Consider the following 21,544-nt stretch of genomic DNA (forward strand, 5'->3'; position numbering starts at 1 on the left):
AAGTGTGCACGTATCTGACGTTTTTATGAAAATTATGGGTCAAAATTATGCTGCCGAAAAACTTGTTTCATACAGAATCTTACACACTTGTTATCATCTAACTGATCATGCGACATGTTCATGTAAAAGAAAAATCCAACAAATGAAAACAAGCTGTGCATTGTTTGATCTGGAATGATGTGACACTAATATATTTATCGACACTTCTGTACATGTAAATACGTTTACGTAGTTAAACCTAGTTATGTTTAATTGATTTAATTTTGTAATGCAGATTTTTTCGCTTATTATTGTCTTTTTTCTCTGACTCTAGAAGAAGTAGATTTGCTGGTAGGATATCTGAATGTAGTTTATTTTCAAGTTATTGCCAATTTCAGTCATCATTTTCTTTACTTCTTTATTGGCCAAGCTTTCGACCTATGTACTAGGTTATCTTCAGGGCTTATATTTATCAACAAAATTATGACTTGTTTTACATTGTTGACCTCAAAAGTTAGTGTGTCTTCTGTTTGATAAAGAAGTGTGAAACATCCGGGACAAGTTATGAAGCTTTTATTCTTGGCAAAAAGAAGTTCAACTTACCCGTGTTGCGCATGTCCCATCAACTGTGATACATCCTCAGTTTTAATTTTTTTCTTGCGGCCTCGTTTTTTGGGCGTGTGCTGCAAGGGGGGGCCCGAGGTGACACTCATTGGCTGGCAGCCGTTGCCTACACTAGCTAACGGGTTGCCTCCGTTCAGAGCCGCGGCTGCCTGCTGAGCAGACAAGTGTTGCTGTTGTTGCTGTTCATCGTCCACAAAGGAGTAGGGGTCCTCAGATAAACCGAGGCCACCGGAGTCCAATTTAGAGACGAGCATGTGGTGGTGCGTATGGTGGTGATGATGATGGTGGTGGTGGTGTGGTGGTCCATGGTGCGGTGGTGGCGGGCCGTGGTGCTGTGAGGGCGGGCCGTGCTCCTCCGTGTGTCCTACAGCACCGCCTGCCTACACAACCAAAAATATCTATTCAGCCACCTGAATTGTGAACCAGTCAACATCATGTGATTTCACATATCATGGCTTAAAATTTAACAAGGGAAGCGACTGATGACATCAAATTTGAGCTGCCAGTGATTTTTCGTTTTGTACTATACAGAGAGAAAGCGAAAATGAACACAACCCACGCACACATTAACGCTACAAGTAAATGCGCATAAGCACACAAATACTCATACGATCAGTACAGACTTTTGAATACGAAGACACTACATTGTAAACGCAAATATATTCAGAATGTGTCCATACAGCACCGACTCACATTCATATACGGAAATAATCTCTCTCATGCACACATAAAGAAGCACGGTTACTCACAATGACAAAACAAACTCAACCACAAATATGGGCGCACTCATTATATAAATAGGCGGTCAGTGGGTCACCGTTTGCTTATGCGGGACCCCAAGCAGTTCCTCAAATGAGAGTCCCTAACAATATAATACCTTAATTTGATTAGAGATGACACTGTATCTATCTATTTTTTACAATCAGATTTAAATTTAAAGTATTGTATATTCAAATACTTTTCAAATGCAATTATTATTTTCTAAAAAGTAACGCGGTAAAATAAAATTCTGAGATATGAATTATTTAAAATTACCAGAGTGTAGTCTTAATCCTTACCTTAACGGTTTTCTAAAACGTTACTTATTAACTGCAGTGGAATCCACCTGAATTGGCAGTTGAAGGCCACGACAGCCGCTTGGTTGGCTCATTGCTTTGAGCCGTATCCCCATGAATGCTTGCCAATGAAAGAAGAATCAGCAAATAAAGAATATGAACGCGTCTTTAACTAGTGCAATTAAGGGAGCAGTTAACTAGTGGAGTGATTTCACGTATAACCACCAATACGAGTGGCGTCTATTATAATCTTTTGACTTTCAGCTTATGCTTTAAAACTGAACGCTGTGTATCTGGAAATTAGGAAGTTTTCTGAATTATTTTTAAAAAAGGTTATAAACAGCAAATTATTTTCGAAATAAATGTGGTAGAGGAGACAGGCTCTTTACTACCAGAGCTTCTCAGCTCTGATACCAAAACTTTAGTGTGGGTGACACGTAGAAATTAATGATTAATCTAGGACGCCCGATCTTTAGATTAAGCACCTTTGATGGTAACTGAAGAAGTGAATTCACAATTTCTAAAAAATCGTGCTAAATAAGCGTGTGCAACTCACTCACCCATGAAACTGCTACTGTCGAGCAGCTGGTTATTTTTGTATCATTAATCAAATTATTGCTTGCTACGTGGAGCGGGTGTTTTTTTGGTTTTGCTTATGAGCATGGACCTGAAAGAAAGAGATCCCCAGTTCGAGTCCTGCGTGTAACTAGCTTTTTAATAGATTATATAGAGAGCATAAAATACAGATCCGTAATTAACGTATAATATTTTAAAAAAATGGTTGAACATCTGAAGTTGAATGATGTATCAAAATATTCTAACCCAGAGCGTTAATAAAGCTGTACGTCTCTTTATTATTCGTATTGATAGCTAATAGCTCATCCTATAAAAGTTCAATGAGATTTACATTTGGCTTACATGCTGGCCGCTCCATACATCAAATTGAAACATTTTACAGATAATTGGAAATAATTCTTGCTGATTGTCATCGAGCATTATCGTGCATAAACCAAGATTCACGCCTATCAAACAGCGCAAATAGGATAATAGCCTTTTATCACCAGTCATATCTAAGTTGGACTCTTCTCAAATTTGATAGCATATAAACGCACATAATCTTACCTTTCTCTAAAGACATACCTCAACGGAAACTAAATGAATTATAATCACCTCATTAAAAAAATCTATTTATTGGTAATCTGACATACGTATGACTTTAAAATAAGTACCTCCCCTTTTTTAGACTCGTAAGTAAGTCAGAGTATCAACAGATAATTATATATTCAGGTATACCTGATGGTGCGGCAGGTCCAGGTCGGTAGGTCCGCCCGTCTCGTAGCCGTCATCCTGCCCAGCACCAAGACACTCCTGTTTTACTGCCTCAGGTAGGTACCCAGTAGACAGAACGCTGGCCGCTGGTCCATTGCTGCTCCTGTAGCAGTCTCTGCAACAGACAGTCCACTTAGACCGGGCTTAGCATTAAAAATAATAATAATAAATAACCAGACTGTAGCCTAGGCAAGATTGTTCTAATTATATTAATAAACCTTGGAGGGAAGAGACTATCTGAGTGGTTAGCGTACACTGGATTCTAAAGTGGAGATCTTGGGTTTGAATCCAGCTGCTGGCCCCATAGGTTTTTGCTTCCTAGGAGCTTTTTTAAGCATAAGTCCGGTGCTTGACACAGTTGTCTGTGACGAGAGAACACTTTCTTGGGGCCAACAGTGTACTGAAAAAAGCTTCTGGCTTTTATAAATAACCTCAAATGTTGACGCTTTGAATTAAAAAAAAGATCTCCCATACCTTAACAACTGCCTTTAAATGAAGATGTTACATGTTAGACAGGGCTCTAAATTAATTGTACTAAAATGCTTCCACATCAAACCTACAGTATTTCTCCTAGTTAACTACAAAGTTCCAAGTAAAACTACTAATTCTCAATAGGATGAAAAATTAATGCCAGTTTCAGTCATGATAAACTTTATTATGTCGAGCTTTCGACCAAGGGACTAGGTCATATTCAGGGCTAATTTCCATCTACTGTTTTACATCATTAGAGGGTTGGTGTGTCTTTTGTCTTGTCTGTTCATGGACAAGTCTGTTCAGTCCATGAACGTCCATAACAGACAAGACAGAAAACACACCAACCCTCTAATGATGTTGTTGGAACCCCAACTTCACTTTGCTGCATAATTGAACAGCTACATAATTTTTGTAAATAGGAAGGATATAATTTTTTATATGTATATAGAATTGTTTATTAAAGAAAAATAAAAAAGGAAAAGAGGCAAATAGCCCATTTTAAAAAGTCTTTCTCAAGACTCTGGAATGGCAATGTGGTTCTTTGGACGGTACAGAGATAGCGACGCAGTCGCGACGCCAGGGCGCGGCACGGTCGACTTCGCTATAAAAAGGGCAGAATCGGCCGTGTCTGCATCAGTCTAAGAAAATTTTTCAACTAGAAGACATCCACAATAGCTACCTTAGCTGGAAGATTGCTGACTGGACCTTGCTCTCAAAACCTGGATCTCTGTACCGGCCAAAGGACCTCACTGTCCGGACCAGAACAAAAATCGATCACATAACCCCTGTATTTTGAAGAAAGAAGAAAGAAGGAAGTGCAGCACACAAGTCGCCCAGTTCACCAGCTACGAAGGCAAGCCGAATCACCAGCGCTGCCACAGTGTGAGATACGAGCGAGGACCAGGCCAATTGGTACCGGGGTTTATCGGGGTGCTGGCCACACTGCCGGGGCTCCCAAAGCCGGTTGACTGGTATTAGCGAACGGCCCTTTTCAGGGCCTCTCACATCACTTTTGCTGTGGCCTCGCGCTGGGAGCAAGCCATTCCCGGAGCGGCGCAGTCACTTCAACCAACAGTGTGAACGGCCCTTTTCAGGGCCACCCAACTGTACGGCTACCCCGCTGAGGAGCGCCATAGGCGAGCCAAGCGCCGACATACTTTTTGGGAACGGTCCTTTTCAGGGCCATCCAGTCACTTGTACCTGCGAGCGGTGAGAAGAAGAGCTTGTATACTGGACTTCATCCCTTGGCCGCTTTAGTATACAACAATGTAAAACAGTATATGGAAATTAGCCCTGAATATGACCTAGTCCCTAGGTCGAAAACTCGGCATGATAAAGTTTATCATGTTTGAAACTGGCATTAATTTTTCATCCTATTGAAAATATGATTCAGTCACCAAAAATAATGAACAGTAACTACTAATTCTCTTAAAACTGTTTCTATGACATTGTTTTTACCATAACAAGAATCCAATATTAATTATTTTGTGACCAGGAATTTTAATTCAGACAATTTATACCAGATTCTTAGTACATTTTAGGGCAGTGACTATAAGGCACTAATTAAAATAAAACTATTAATTACCAATTACTGTTTCCTGCCCAAGTATTTTATTTAACTTTCAGTGCTCAGTGTTGCATATACTTGTCTCATTTCAAATCAGCAACAATAGAAAACCACTTAGAAAATAACTAGCACTTACCTAGCACTGTTTAGCTTAATAAGCACATGTCGGTTTATAGGCGGTGCCCAAATATTTTTACAATAATTGCATGCTCAGTCTAGAACAAATCTTGGTTTATATAAAGGCAGCGATGGAACCACTTAAAAAAAGATGTAGTTACTTGGACTGCATATGATAAAACCTTTTCCCAATTAGTTTTATTCGACTAATTTCGAGCATAAAACAATATTATTGGTTTATTTTAATTCGTAGTCACTTTGAATCAAGTAGATATTTTATTACCTCTTTAGTCTTAATGCTAAAATATTTATATTCAACTAATTTTGTTATTCTTGCACAAATCTTGTATCATATAGGAGCAGCGGCAATGAAGAACCACTTGAAGTTCTGTAGTAACATAAGTTAGTGCAGTTTTACAGTTTGTGCCTTAGTATTTTAATTCTAATTACTTGAACAATTCGTGGTTTTTTTGAAGGGCAGTGTCCATACAGATTAACTTTGAAGAGATCTGTATATACGTGCAATGTGTATCTGCATAAGTTGGTACACTTTTATATTATGTACGCAAGTATTTAAATTTATTTTAAATATAATTATTATGCCATAATTTTGGTCATATTAAGGGAGAGAAAACAAAATACTTTGAAGAGAACTAGTAGTTACTTGAAACTGTGTTGCCAAATAGTTTTGTTGTCAGCGTTAAATACTGTTTTTTGCCTACTTTTTTTTGCGCAATAGCATAATGTATCTAATTTTTAGCGCTGTCTTTCCCCAACCTCGGTTCTTATTTAAGGCAGTAAACATAAAAAACCACTTCGAAGAGAGCTAGAAATTACTTGGTACAGTGCACCTGCGTAAGTTATTACGCTTTTAGAGTTCAAATTTTTCGATTCAACCAGTTCTTGCGAATATCTAAAGCAGTCTTGTACACATTTTGGTTAATATTCAAATTAGTGACAACACAAAACCACCTTGAAAACAAACCTGCAGTTACTTGGAACTGTGTGACTACATATTTTAGCGCACTTTTATAGTTTGACTCAAATATTGTTCATCAATTAATTTCGTGCCTAGAATTACACCATTTTTGGTTAATACGAGTATGAATGGTAGTGATCGTACTGAAAGGTATCCAGTAGTTTCTTGGAATCGTGTACCTGCGTAAGTTAGTATCCTTTAATAGTTAATGCTTATTAGCAAGTGCTTTTATTTAACTAATTTCTGCCTATTGTTGCACTAATCTAGTTTCACAATAAAGACAGTGACAATACTAAACCACTTTGAAGACATGTTTTGAAAGTTTTACTTGTAAATGAGTACTTGAAAGGCTTAGTGCCCTTTCGTTGTTTGATCAAGTGATTTAATTTATGTTATCTACGTTCATATCTTTGTTCATATCAAGGGTAGTGACAGTACAGTGCCACTTTGACGACAAGTAGTACTTTTATTTTGAACTTTGTAGCTACATATTTCAATTTCGTTTCGAGTGTTTAATTGAAATTAATTTAAAGTTTAGTTTACTATTGTATGAATCTTGACTTAAATTTGTGGAAAAAAGTACACTAACAAGGCAGGTGCTAGTTTCTGCTTCAAAAGTGAGACATTATTTCTGTATAGTGCGCTAGTAATTGCTTGTAATTTAAGACCCTGTCTTTATTAATCTTGGTTTATATTATCGCCAGTGACATTACGGAATTTTACTATAAACAACTGCTGGTTAGTTAGTTTTTCTTGGGGGGGAGACTGTTATAGTCTCGTTTTCCTGGTTACATATGAATTTAATTCAACTGATATTGTGTCCAGCTTCGTATCAATCTTAGTTTTTACTACGGGCAGAGACAATACAGAACCTCTTTGAACAGACATAGAAGTTACTTGGGTGTAGGTGAATATAAATTTTTTAAAATAATAATGAATTGGAGGCTTGAACGTTTAAAATGCTCAAAGAAAAACTATTTGGAATTTGTTTTAACACCAGCTTGAATAAATCAAAAACTTTTAATTGGGTATCTGTTCTAAGGGAGTGCCTGCAATTATTTGGTTTTCAACACTTACAATCAAGAAGTACTTATGAGGTTGAATATCGTGCAGGGGACTGTTGCTATCCTTTAAATGTCCTCTAATTATTTGTGTGTTGATTGAATGTTGAATAGTGGTTTAACTTTTGATATACCATAGAATTTTGAGTAAAAGTATAACGGTTTATTATACGACAAAACGTACACAAATCAGCAAGTATCCTACATTTCATTCACACTTAAGCTCGACATTTCAGCCTGTTAGAAACTTCAAAAAAGTTTTTGTGTTTTATTTAAATTATTCTGAAGAGATTCCCAATCTTTCTGAAGAGGTTTCTCTTACTACTATTGGAACTTTCGAAAAACATAATATTAATGTTTTGGAATTTTTGTTGAAATATAGTAGATCAGAATCAGCAAATATAGTGAGAGAGGGAAACATAACTGAAATCGAATTCTCTACACCAAATTGATTAATCTATCTTCGTGATAGACAAAAGTCTGAACCCGGTCAGAAATATAATGAACAGGGTGCTACAACAGATAAAATCAGCGATTTTTAGAATTCATTAGTAGTCACAGGCCCTTATGCAGATAGCCATTTTCATTTATAATACATTTAGTGTTCAAATAATAATAAAAAATATATAGAAGCTTCATAAATTGTATCAAGGTAGAATTTTTTATGAACCCTACTCAAAATTAATCTTATTATTTATCTCTGTTATCCTTTTTATTTTAATTCTATGGAATAATCATCACTCTCACGTACATCAGAATAGAAAAGAGAATGTTAGAGATGGTGTTCTGCTATGGTAATAAAACTAAATTTCAGTCTTGAATTCTTTTCACAGCAGTTTACGAGGGCACAACTGTACACAGTGAACAAATAAATACTAGCTTGTAAATATTTCACGCCTAAATGATAATTAAATGCACTCCATCTAATTAAATACTCAGCATGTAAAGTAGTTTGATAATCAAATAATTAGTAAAGTACTTTCATAAAACTTGCCTAAAGAATACTATATTGAAATAAACTAATAAAAATAAATGCAAAATTACTTTTAATGATTAACTTCTTCATAAAGTGTAGTTCCATTCAAATTAATCAAATAATGAACCTACACCTACGATATGTAGTTTCATACTGCTGTACTTAAATTGCTGTTTAATGCGCTTTGCTAAAACAAAAAAAAATTTGTTTTTGTATGGGAAGTTGGCTTCTTTTTTTGTATTATTTTTTATTGTATTCTATATTTAATTCGAGATTTATTTTAATTCAAAGTATAAATAATTAATTTATCTATACATTTCTCTCACAAACAAAATTAAATTTCTAATATTTATAGAAATAAGTCACAAGTTTTATAACTTGTAATATTTAAATAAATATATTAGTAAATAATCTTATATAAAAGAAAATAATGCTTTGAGTTACAAAAAGAAAACAAAGAAAAGTAGAAACATAGTTCAAAGTAGAACAATAGTTTTCTTCAAGTGGTTCTGTATTGTCACTGGCCTTAATAAACCAAGATATATGCAAGACTTGGTGCCACGGCTTACAGCCGATTTGTTTATGTATTATAATTGTGTAAAAAAAAAAAAAAAAATGAAAAATGTCAATTTGTAAATCAAAACAATAAATGGCTATTATTATATGCAAGACTTGAACTATTCGTAAATTAGTTGATGCAGAATACTTGGGCACTGACTTATGTATGTACCTACAAATACTAAACAAATAATAATAAACCTTTATTTGTGTAAAAGATTTTTATACAATAAAAATTATACAAACTTGTTCTTTATACAGAAATTAACATTATTCTTTTTTCCTTTTTTTATTTAAATTATTAATGTTAATAATATTATTGTTTTTATTATTTACACAAAATCAGCCTTGCCGAGGTTTTATTAAGTTGTAACTCAAGAAATTTATGCGTCTTACAATAAACAATTAAGTACAGTAAACAAACAGTATATAAAATAAAAACATTGAAAAAAATCAAATAATAAGCTTTTTTATTTGAATTTATTTTATGAAATTCGTTTGCCCATACTTCGCAAAACACATTCGTCATTCGCTTCCACTCCGTTCTGTCTCCAGCTACCACAGGTCAGGTCGCTCCACCGCAAATCTTTTTCATTTCCCGATCCCAGTCCGTAGTTAGACGGCCTCTTCTTATTTTCCACAACCTAGGAGTCCACTCTATCAGCTTCTTTGCCCACCTTACCTCTCCACTCATAATGTGTCCAGCCCATTTCCACTTCCTTCTCGCCACTTTCTCTATTATGTCCGTCATTTCCGTTATGCTTCTAATCTAAATGTTTCTTTTCCGATGCCTCTTTTTTATGCCCAGCAAACACCTCTCCATTGTTCGTACGGTTATTCTCAATGTATTCATGCTTCCCAGCCATAAGTTATTATGGGCAATACAAGTTTTTCCCAAAGCTTAACCTTTAGCTTCACATCAACTTGGTATCTGAAGAAGTGTTTACGGGCACACATTTTTCTCCAACCTAAAATACATCTTCTGGTTATTTCAGGGAATTGACCTTCCGTACTTATCTTGTGACCGAGATATATGACATTTTCCACTCTCTTTATCTGGATGTTATTCACAACCAGGTCTTCTCGTGGACAGCCAAAAAAGATGTGTTGAGATTTGGACGGCTTTACAGTCAAACCTATCAGTTTACATGGATGCATTATTTCTTAGCCATTTCTTCCAATTCTCTTCCATCTTTAGCAATTAAAACAACGTCATCTCAAAGTCTAAGTAAATCAACCAAGAACCATTCACTCGAATTCCTTTACCAGTCCAATCCAAGTTATCAAAAACTCCCTGAAGAAGCAAAGCAATTTCGGGGAATTTACATCTCCTTGCCTCATCCCTATAAATCTTTAATAATTTTAACTATTCTGTAGTCAGTGTTTTTCTCCTTTAATGTAATGATAATTCCCTCCATTTTCACACAATCAAAAGCCTTATAGAAATCTATAAAAAGTAGGTATATGGGTAAATTGTAAACCTTTGATTTATGAATTAAATGTTTTACTATGAATATGTGATCTACAGTAGAGAACTTTGGTCTAATTTAGCGTTCAGCCTGTTAAATAATATTTTCACTAACATTTTATATGTTATAGAGAAAACACTTATTGGTCTATACTTGGCTAAAAAATTTTTATCGCCGTTCTTAATTAGAATTATTAGCTTGGCTAATGCCCATTGGGTAGGTACCACTGATTTCTCCAGACATTCATTATAAAACTGAATTAGAAAGGACAATACTGTTTTGCCTTCTGCTTCAATTACTTCAGCTGGGATGCCATCCTCCCCTGCTGTTTTGCCATCTTTCATAGATTTTATTGCACGTTCTAGTTCAGTTATTTTTGGTTCCAATTCCTGTTCATTTTCCGGCTCTAACACCGTTGCTGAATAATTAACATCTTTGTCCCTATAGAGGTCAGTAAAATATTCTTTAATCTTTCCTAGAATAAGGTATTTCCTTCTAAGCTCTTCTCCGTTCCTATTAATACTAATTAGCTTATTTTTAATGCTTTTCTTACACTTTAGTTTGCCTGAACCCTGCAATGCCTCCACTATACTATTTATTCTGTTCTCCAATAACTACATTGACAGTTCTTTCCTAATAGTTTTGCGGTTTACTTCTTACACCTTTATCTAGAATATCTGTTACTTCTAACAATGCCTTGTTGAAATCATATAATTTACTTCCTACATTACTATCCAACTTTATGTGCAATCTTTCACTCAATTTGGTTTCGAACTCTTCTTTATTCAAACTTATAAAGGAGGAACTAGATTACCTTGCTCCTACAGATCTGTGATCACTGCCTATATCTAATTAAGTTATTACTACGACATATGTAACTAAATTATTTTTATTTGAAAGTGTACGATCAATTTCGTTTTTTGTTTACCAATTCGGACTTCTCCAAGTCCATTTCTTCTCTGAACTTTTTTGAAAAAAGGATACTAAACAAAATTGTTGGTTAAAAATGATTTGTATTGCTAGCTATTGTTATAACTAAGGAACGGATTTTTATGTATTTAAAAATGCCAAATATTTAATTAAAATATGCATTTATTTTCGTCAATTATGTGGAAAATATGTGATTTTCTTAAAATATTTTCTGGAATATTTAAGTAAAATGGACATTTTTTTAAATGAAAATCGTGAAATGGTGGAATGATTGCATTTTTCGAGAACCTCACAGTTCAAAAGGAATGGCTTTGAATCCACATCAGCATCACTATCAAGTTTTCCAATAACTGCATTGGCAATATACCTGCCCTCAACGTCAGTGGTTTCATCAATTGACACCCAAATCGGTCCATCTTTGATATGTTCTCGAATTTTGGTTAGTGTATCTTTATAGATATCTTCCAGGTAGTTTTTCCTCAGAGCGCTCTCGTCAGGCATTTTTTTCCCAATATAGGTCTCTAAGAATCCTTTGAAATGAGGATTTTTAAGTTTGTGGAAAGGGATATCTGCTCTAACCAAAGCCCGACACAGATCTGTACTCAGAGTAGACTTACTTGATGGAGATGTAAGGAAAGCTTGATAGGACGTCCTCTCTTTCTTTCTGTTTTTATTCTCTATGTGCGATCCGGTGGCAATATGTTGGGTGACTTGGGAACATTGAGAGTAAGAAACGCGCTTGTCACAAGCTGTGCAGTACAAAATGTCTCCATCACTTCGAAAAAGTTCTGCTGGAAACTCGCGAAGATATTTAGCAACCAGTTGTTTGTTTGAGGCCGATGTTCGTGGCATTTCACCCAAAAAAGAATACACTAAGTGACCGAACGAAATAAATTGGACACTTCAACGAACGAGCTGAAAGAACAGACAACGTCAGACAACTTCAAAGAACTAACAAGTGCCCGTCACTGTTTAGCAGCATTCTGTGTAAATTACAATAACCATTGTACCCACTGTGATTCACAGCCCTACAGTCTGTGGTTCACAGTTCCTGTCAACCACCTCCCAATTATGAAAATATGCCCAAAATGAAAAATATGTACATATTTTGATTAAATATGTAGAAATATTTATTTATTTTCATCAAATATGTATAAATATGCGATAACATCCAAATATGTGAAATAAAAGTAGACTCAAACGGCTTAAAAAGTGTCAGTATGAATACTTCTAGTTGTAAAACGTCTGTAAATTGCCTAGAAAAAAATATGTAAATACATACGAATCCGTTCCCTAGTTATAACTATGAGAACAGATTTGTGCAAAATAAAATCCAAAATGATTTCAATTATAATTGATCCCGGGCGCTAATGACCCCAGTAGTCATTGCGCCGTTAATATAAATAAAAATTGGTCCCTCAACTGTAGCATGCACTTCTATAGCCACATAGTTCTAAGAAAAACTACTAGTTCTTTTAAAGTGATCCTGTGTTGTCATTGACTAAATGTAATCCAAGATTTATACAAACCGCACCCTAAATTAGTTGAATTAAATACGTGAACACCATATTTGTGTGTATTGCAGTACACACAAACTGCAAAATAGTTCCAAACAAAACTACTAGTTCTTTCTAAAACCTTCAAAGTACTTCTGCTCTGCTAAAGCTTTCGTGTAGTTCAGTATTATTACTGATTTTAATTTGAATTAAGATTGATACAAGACTAGACCCTAAATTAATCGCAATTAAATGCTTGGGAACCAAAATAAAATAGACACTAAGTTATGCAGATATAAGTTACAACTACTGCCCTTAATATGAATTAAAAAATTGACAGAATTTGCTAGGATTAAAATTCTCAAGCACTAAACTATAATAGGGCACAAATATGTAGTTATTACTTTTCTTTAAAAAAAGTTCTGTTTCGTGGCTACCCATAATATGAACCAAGACATTGGTGCTTGGACACCTAACTATAATAGGGTACTAATAAATGAAGCTAAAAACCACTGCTTTTCTACTAAGTGATTTTGTAATGAAATCTCTTTTAATGTGAATTAAGAATATACTTGACAGGGACTAGTTCAGCTGCTACATAATACATTCAGGTTTGGGCAAGATAAGAATGTTAGGTCATGTAAAATAGATGTATTACAACAGATGGAAATATCGACCAACCATGTGTGATGTACGGCAATAAATCTAAAATGACTAACGTAAGGGGAACAAACTGGGTATGTAGGCCAAAGCAATTCAGAAGTTCTGAAGTTGTAAACTCCCGTCCGAACGAGGGTTGCAAACTTTCAAGGCCATCAATAAACTTACTTGTAGCCTTTATGTTGCCTTCACTGTATCTTATTTAATTCTTATTTATTTTACGCATTTTTTTTTAGCGTTTACCACTTTTTGGGCATAAACTATGCACTACAATGTAAAAAATGGTTTGTACTATTTTCACCCAACAATTTCAAAAATGGTTACTTTAAATGCCCATAGAGCTAACTACTAGGGATAATATTCCGTTATTTTCTGTAAACTGGGTCTAGTAACCCGTCATTTCAATGCCCTTCTTATCAAACCAGCTATTTTAGTAGAAAAATACCTATATTACATTTTTATACAATAATCTTAATTTACATATGTTTTGGTCTCAATTTTCTTTTCTTTTTAAGTTAGGATAATTTTATTTATTTTGTGCGCTTCAACATCATGTCATAATCAGCACATATCTGAAGTTTTAAATTTTTCATTCCATAATGAGACGATTTTTTAATTAATTATTTTCTTAATTAATACCATTCTCTTATGAATAATGAAAGTAGTAGTAAAAATGAACAGTAACACCTATTTTTTCGGACGGACTTCAAGTCCAACTTTATACAATATATAAAATCAAGTTCACTTTCCAATGAAAGTTCCTACTCGTTCATTCACTCGTCATTATACTGACCTGTTCACGTTTCATCCATTAAAATAAAAATTAATGTAAAACATATTGTAACGAAGTGACTGGTGCCATCTTTTGGGAGGAGAAGGAAACTCTAGTTCGTTAGGAAATTACTAGGAAGAGCTAGTATAAGTCGGAATTCTAGACTTGACCAGGGACAGACAAAAATGCCTAGATTATACTGTAAACTTCTGGGGACTCCAGAACATTCTACGACTGTATAAAAACCAAGAGAGAGGCAGTCCAGTAGTCAGTCTTTGAATAGTCATCGAGTAGTCTATGAGCAGTATTTATTGTGAATTTATGAAGTGTTGTAATAAGTGTAACAGTGAACTGTTGTGACTTTAGTGAATTAATTCAGTAAATAATCGTGTTCTAGTAAATGTCATTTACTGTGCTGTGTAATAAATCGGGTTTGTTACAAGGCGTGTTTTATCATTTACGAACCTACTTATTAACTAGTGGTAGTCACTAGTTGCAGTTTGTAATTTTCAAAGAGAAGAGGGAATTTTGCAATATATACACTTACATATTATGCTTTTGATTTACACAGCATTCTGGGCCAAAAGTAGGACAAAGCAGAGGGTCCAGAACGTTTCTGTCTTCATGGCACTGCATCCATTAAGTCCCCAAGTCAACCCCCCTGCGGCGTAGTCTGGGTGCTCGATTTGCTGAGGAGCTTAAGGAGGTTATAATAGCAATCTAGTAGGGTAGTATGTAGAACTACCTACTCAGAGTGAATGGCAAACACCCGAGCCATATACTATACAAAATGTTCACACACTAGAGTCGGACCACACCACAAAATTTAAACTCTAATACAATCACATTCTGTAGAGCCCAATCCAAGGTGTTAGGCGACCCGTGCCGAGGGATGTATTGTTCAAAGGTAACTGTGTCGATAACGGAGTCTCTGGGGCACCGAACGACATTCCAGTATAAATTAAACTTCTTACAAGGTATAGGTGCAGGTTTTTTTTTATAACTTTTCATAAAATAAATAAATAAATAAATAAAAATGCAGAAACATAAGTTTCTACAGGGAGGGAGAGCAAGGTTGAACTAGGAGGCGGTGGATTCCGGCTCGGAAAACGTTTTTTGTGGCTGCTACTTGCACTATCCTTAAAGAAGATACTCTTTAGCGGAGTCGTCTATCGTCTGAGTATCATGCTTAAATCCAACAAGTTCAGTGGTGCTCATCAAAGGCAGAGGGCAAAGAAGAGGTCCGTTGAGACAATGCGTGCTTGGATCCCGAAAAATGTGTGGTGCGAAAAAATGCAGGACATCATCCTGAGGATCTCAAGTTCAAGTCAACTGGGAGAACTGGTTCCTTTGCCTAGCCCAGAAGGTAGGCGAAAGCGAAAACTTCTGGTGCTCTCTCTTCGGCACCCTGGCTATCCAAAAAAAGGCCAAGGTTGGATCGTAGAACTTCCACAGTATGGGTACATGGTATTGCATAGCCGAAATTTCCGACAGACCTCTTGCAAGAACAACAAGTGGCAGAAATTCAACTGGCCATCTTTTATAAAACTGATTGTGAATCCATACCTCAATTCAGAGACAGTTACTTTTTTGGAGGTTTCCTTAATCTCACTTGTCTGAATGAGGCAACGCAACTCTGATTGGAAAAGTGGCCTTTGAACTCTACCTGGTGAATGTCCATTACAGTAGAGGGGCTCTGCTTGGCGAAACAAAAGAAAAATTTGTTTTTTGACCAGGGCGAGTATGTCGTCAGGGACGATATCAAATTTCTAATACCGATATGTTTTAAAGGTCAGACGGAAATGAAGTTTAAATTACTCGTGCGTCAAGTTAGAGAACCTACCACTCCTATTATTCTAATTAGGAGCATAATGTAGCAAAAACGATGAACTTTCAGAGATTAAAGGCATAAAAATTAAAGGAGAAAAAATAAAAACAATAAAAAGATTATGCTCAATCTGTGTAAAATAAGTACTGAGGGAACTCTGTGGTTAGAAAGTTACCAGATTATTCTGTAGAATGGCCTCCTTACAGGAAAAATGTACACAGGGAGCGGCCATTTAACCCGAAACCACTCGGAAGACTTTGTCAGAAGAGGAAAACGGCATCTTATTACCTGTTTGTTTTTGTTCCATTGTGAGGAGACGTTATGAGATATTTAGCCTTTTGTGGCTAGAAGAGATCATATCGTAACAAAGGAAGAAGGGGTGGTTTACCAACAGGACCTTCTAGGAGATGGTACAATTACAGATGCCAATTGCGATGCCTTGGGGAACAGGACTCTCCCTTTGACTCCCAATTAAAACAATTACAATAATACACGTCATTCTTTGGAATCGATCTTTCGGGTATATCAGAAGGAAGTCTCATAGGTCTTGTTGAGAACTTCCACATCATTCGAAACAGAATTAAAAATAGCAAAAAAACTCGGCATCGAAAACCGTAGTTCCAAAACCCGTTCACCACTTATCACTTCCCAGTCGAGATCTCAAAATAGACGAAAACCACTGGTCTTATAACTTTCTTAAACCATTCATGTAAACATCGCTAATTTCATAGAAGGCAACATAACAAGGAAAACTAAAATCTCTGCCAAACTATCTGTGGTGTATACCTTCTTGATAATGCCACGATAAATGGTAGTCATCGTAATGTTTACCTGAATAAACCTGGGAATTAATTCTAATTGCCTTTATTTTATCACTCCTCACCCTAATCTTAATTAAAGAAAAAACAAAAGATGAATGGGCAAGAAATGACAGAATAGCAATACAATACGAGTCGATTATTGAACTCAGTGATTTGGAGGTTCGTTTGTGAATAAATTCCCTTATAAAAAAAAGAAAAGAAACCCAAAGGATTATTCAGGAAATGAATCTTCATGTTCTGTGGTATTGATACACCTTTTCGGCTACCAAGTAAAGTTGTGGTCAAAGAAGAGTAAGAAATTTATTGAAGATGGGAAGCCCCATTGAAGCATCTTCAGTGAAAACGTGCAATAAAATGGTGGCCATGAGTTTACCACATCGTCAGATCAAAAGCAGTGTTTCATATCTTGAATTAGACATTTTATTTGACACAGTTTCTACCAGCAATCACAATGTTTAGGTGGTGTCAAAGGTCAGCGTCTTGTTATTAAAAAACTAGTCACCACCTAGTATAAAGTATAAAGAAAATCCTAAAGAAATTTTGTGTGCAGCAGTCAGTTAGAAAGTTCTTGCCAATACAAGACGTATTATTTTAGTTCGTACCACTAAAAATACAATCCCAGGAGGGACCAATGCTTTAACAATGACGACATTACTGAGGCAATCAAACGAAAGAGAACGCCGCGGAAAGAGGTCGGCTGATGTGTGCTGTTTCACGAAAATGCGACTCCATGGAGCTTAACCATCAGTTCATTTCTTGCAATAATTGAGGACAGTTCTTGCAGCAGTTTGTTTTTTATTAATACGGCATCAGATCACTTAGACGAAATAGAGAAAGTATATGGAGCAAAAGTGTATTACATTGGTGAGAAAGTTCAATCTTGTCAGAAATTTTGTATTAATATTTAAGGGCAACTTAGGATAACTCCCTCAATTTTTCAGATAATCAAGGAACTTTTTTTTCACCTGAGGTAGTTTCTAAAGTGTTCGCTTCAAGTTATCAGACTTAAATGTGTACTCCTAAAAAATAAAATAAAAAAAATAATTGCAACCTTGATTATAGTTAAAAGGAGGTTAGGATCGTCATTGAAGGCAGGACACACTCAATAGTGAGAGGATTACTTTTATGCTTATTGTCTATTTTGTACGAAAACTTTAAAAACAAAAAAGTTACAGAAATTTGAAAGGTTTTATGGTTGGCTTTTAGAAATTACCTGTACAAAATAAGACCGACCGTACTAGACATTAGCCATGGGCCTTAAGAAAATTAAAAAAATAAATGAATTAATTTACTTACACTTTTAAACTTGTAGCTTCTGAAGTTTCTAAACCAGCCCCAAGCAGATTTGTTGCCTCGCGAAAGAGTGTTGCAACTTGCATGATGTTATTCCCTTGGTTTTCTATCAACTATTTAAGTTAAAACCCAGAACCACTTAAATTCTTTTTCTTTTTACTGAACACGAGCTTTACGAAAATTAATTCACTTTTTCTTATAAATAAATATTAATTTAAGACACCACCGAAACTAAATTATTGACACTTCTGAAACATTTTTTTGGATTATACTTTTTCATCACATTTTTTTTTTTTATAAAGTAAACCTTTATTTGCTTCTAAGACGTCCAGACGATGTTATACCATGTTGATATATAAATATATATATATGTATATATATATATATATGTTCGGCCCTTTTATTATATATTTTGTTTAATACTCGATTTATAATCTTACTGGGCACTTCAAGAAACTCACACTGATCCACTAATTATAAAAAAATATTTTTTTTCACCTTACACTACTATTCATTTTCATTATTTTTGTTACACTATATATTTCACCTTATTTTATAAATATGAATCACATTTAAAAAACTGAAAAAAATAAAAAAAATAAAAAAATTAAATAACCACTCAAAAAAATAAAAAAAAAACCTAACTCACTCTCTATTGAAAAAAATTGAGGACTTGTCTTATTTAGTTTTTGGTACACACATCTGAAAAATCAATAAAATGGTTCTGCCATGGCTGACTTGAACTAAAAATATGTTCTCGTATACCAAAGTTTTTTACCAATGTTAAATTTTTTTTTACCAGAAAAAGAATATAAAAGTTTTAAAAATAAAAAAATAGAAATAAAAGTAATACTAATGTAAAAAATATAATAAAGTGTATTCTTAATTTAGTAAGGAGAATACTAAAAAAATTATATCAAACGTTGTCTTGAAGGACCCTCTCCGTAATAAAAACAAATTTTTCCAATTGAGTATAACTGAATTGGAATTGAATTTCAAAAATTCTTATGTCCACTATTCCATTTTTTCTCAGGTTTGGAAGTAATTTTTTTATTGCTAAATTGATTCATATATTATGTTATTATTCTTCCCTTCATAAAAAGAAATCAATCAGGGCTTTTCCTCTAAACCTCAGATGTTTGGTCAATTCATTTCCAGACAGCTCATTTTAACAAACTATGGGCAGTTAGGTTGAGAGTTAATATTTCTTTCTCAAAGAGTGTAGGTCAGAACTTTTAAAAAACTTCGCAATTAATATCAATATCCGCAAAATCAGCAGATGTTGAAAATGTGGTATGCTGGATAATATCGTTAATTTTATCCGTCGCTTAATCTATTTTAAACTGATTAATCTACTCTGATGATGGATGAAAGTCCAAAACCGTTCAGGTATACAATAAACATGGGTGCACCGACGGATAAAATCAACGATATCAGCAAATATCTTATGTCATGTTAAATGAATTTTTTTTTTAGCAATGAAGTGGCGTAATTTCCTACGTGTCGGCCGCGTTGTTTTACCGCTGTGGCGCAGATGTATGAAGAACGGTTCAATTTTTTTGTTAGTCTGTTGTGGAATGCTGGATCCATAATAAAGTCGTAGAAAAAAGTCACAATTTATTGTAACCAATAAAGAAATTCACAATAAAATTTTACTAAAACAAAATTCACATTTTTGGCTAGCAAAGAAAAAATAATTAGAAAAATATTTTTTATTATCACACCTTAAGTATTATAAACAATATTGTAAATGATTTATATCATCGATTATACCTTGGTAATTATGCATCTGTTTTTCAAGCGGAGTTGGCTGCCATTGAGATGGCAGCTACTTTACTCCGCTGGAAGGGATTTGCCGATACTGATATTAGGTTCTTCACGGATAGCCAGGCTGCAATTAAAGCTCTGGCCTCTCCTAGTAAGAACCAAATCCCGGTCAATTCTTGTCATGTTGCTCTCAATTTGTTAGGAGCTCTGAATACTGTTTCGGTTGCTTGGTCCCCTGGCCATTCTGGGATTCCGGGTAACGAACTTGCTGATGAAACAGCAAAGGAAAGAGCTGTGTTGATAACAATGACTCCTCAGCCCATTATCCCTGTATCCTATCGACATTGTAGAACAGAGGTGGAGCAGTGGATTTTGAAAGAACATCGGAAACGGTGGAGATCCCGAGCTGGCTGCCGCCAGGCTAAGGAAATCCTTAGCCTGTCAAAAACGGATATGGTTGGTTTTAGCAGGTCCCGGATCCGCCAGTTGGTTCAGGTGTTGAGTGGACATGCGAATTTAGCGTATCATCTTTTCGAATGCGGTCTTATCCAGTCGCCAATTTGTGCTGGCTGTGGTGAGTCCGATGAAACTGTGCGGCACTTCGTTGAGATGCGTCCAATTTATTCTAAAACTAGATTCCGTAGGGTAAATGTTTCCCTACCGGAATTTGTGGCATCTGGTAATCTTAACGAACTCTCTAGGTTTATTCAGTGCACTGGGCGATTGAGTCGTCATGCTCCCTAGTGTTTTGTTACTATTTTATTAGTTTATTATATTAACATCTGGCAACTTTTAGCCGGATTTGTTTTTAAATCCCGGTATCTCTTATGAGATGAGGGGTGGGCGGGGAACAATGGGCATTTTGGATTGCCTGCGTTCCTTCCCCTTTTTGGTGGAACCGCCCTTTTAATACAATCTAAATACCATCGATTTACTGTCACATTTGATTGGAAACTCTATATATGATGGCGAAAAATTGACTCATTAAAGTGACGATTCTAAAATTTTATTGTGGCATTATCTAGAAGTTGGCTCCTAACCGATTTACCAAATTTAAACTTTCTACGATTGTTTGAATGACAGTAGATACAAACACAAAGCTTTCATTAAAATTTGAGACATATCGATTCTAAAGTATGAATCAAATAAAATTATAGACAAAAGGTCAGTTCCTTGGTGAAGCAGTGAGTTGACTAAATTCAGAAAATAATTAAAAGCAACGCAAATAAAATATCAACTATCTTACAAAACTCAAGTACGAATGGAAGAAACGAAATCTGAATATTACAGAGTTCAGTAAAATTAAACGTTTGAATTCTTAAATAGAAAATAAAATCCTGGAAAGAATTATGTGAACTAACACGTAAAGTTCATCGAGGAACTATATATAGTTCATAAATAAATATATTAAGTACCAACTGGAAAACTTCAGAAATATTAACATTCAGCAATTAACAATGTTAACTTAAGAAATGAGAGGTTCATTCACCAATGGAGTGATAGAGACCCTAGAATTTCTGATGGACAAATTGGTGGCCAGCGACGATGTTGGACGATGATCGAGTACATGAAAATGAGGGTGCAGATCAGTAAACCTTTAGACACGGTGATGTCATATTCACATTAATTGCACAGTGCTAAAAAGGTACCTGGCACTGACGTCTTTACTCTAAAATCTTTTGGAACATAATAAACATATTTCATTTATTTTGTATAGCACTAAAAATACAAAAAATACTTAAAGAGTTGTGTCTGGAAAATTCTAAAAATCATCCCAATAGTTAAACTC

General features: G+C 35.0%; 1 protein-coding gene across 1 annotated transcript in view; it reads right to left on the reverse strand.

Annotated features, from left to right (window-relative positions):
- LOC141459227 (uncharacterized) overlaps nt 1-18,716 on the reverse strand; it is a 32,748-nt gene extending 14,032 nt beyond the window's left edge. Inside the window, exons 1-3 of the mRNA XM_074138042.1 lie at nt 17,992-18,716; nt 2,952-3,102; nt 583-983 (exon numbers count right to left, since the gene is read on the reverse strand). Of these exons, the coding sequence (XP_073994143.1) occupies nt 583-983; nt 2,952-3,102; nt 17,992-18,074 (635 nt within the window). The 5' untranslated portion in view covers nt 18,075-18,716. The remainder of the gene's footprint in view (nt 1-582; nt 984-2,951; nt 3,103-17,991) is intronic.
- Nucleotides 18,717-21,544: the final 2,828 nt, after the last annotated feature.

Source organism: Rhodnius prolixus, unplaced genomic scaffold (assembly GCF_049639745.1).
Source record: "Rhodnius prolixus isolate KJV_2025 unplaced genomic scaffold, Rpr scaffold_11, whole genome shotgun sequence".
NCBI classification, from domain to species: Eukaryota; Metazoa; Arthropoda; class Insecta; order Hemiptera; family Reduviidae; genus Rhodnius; species Rhodnius prolixus.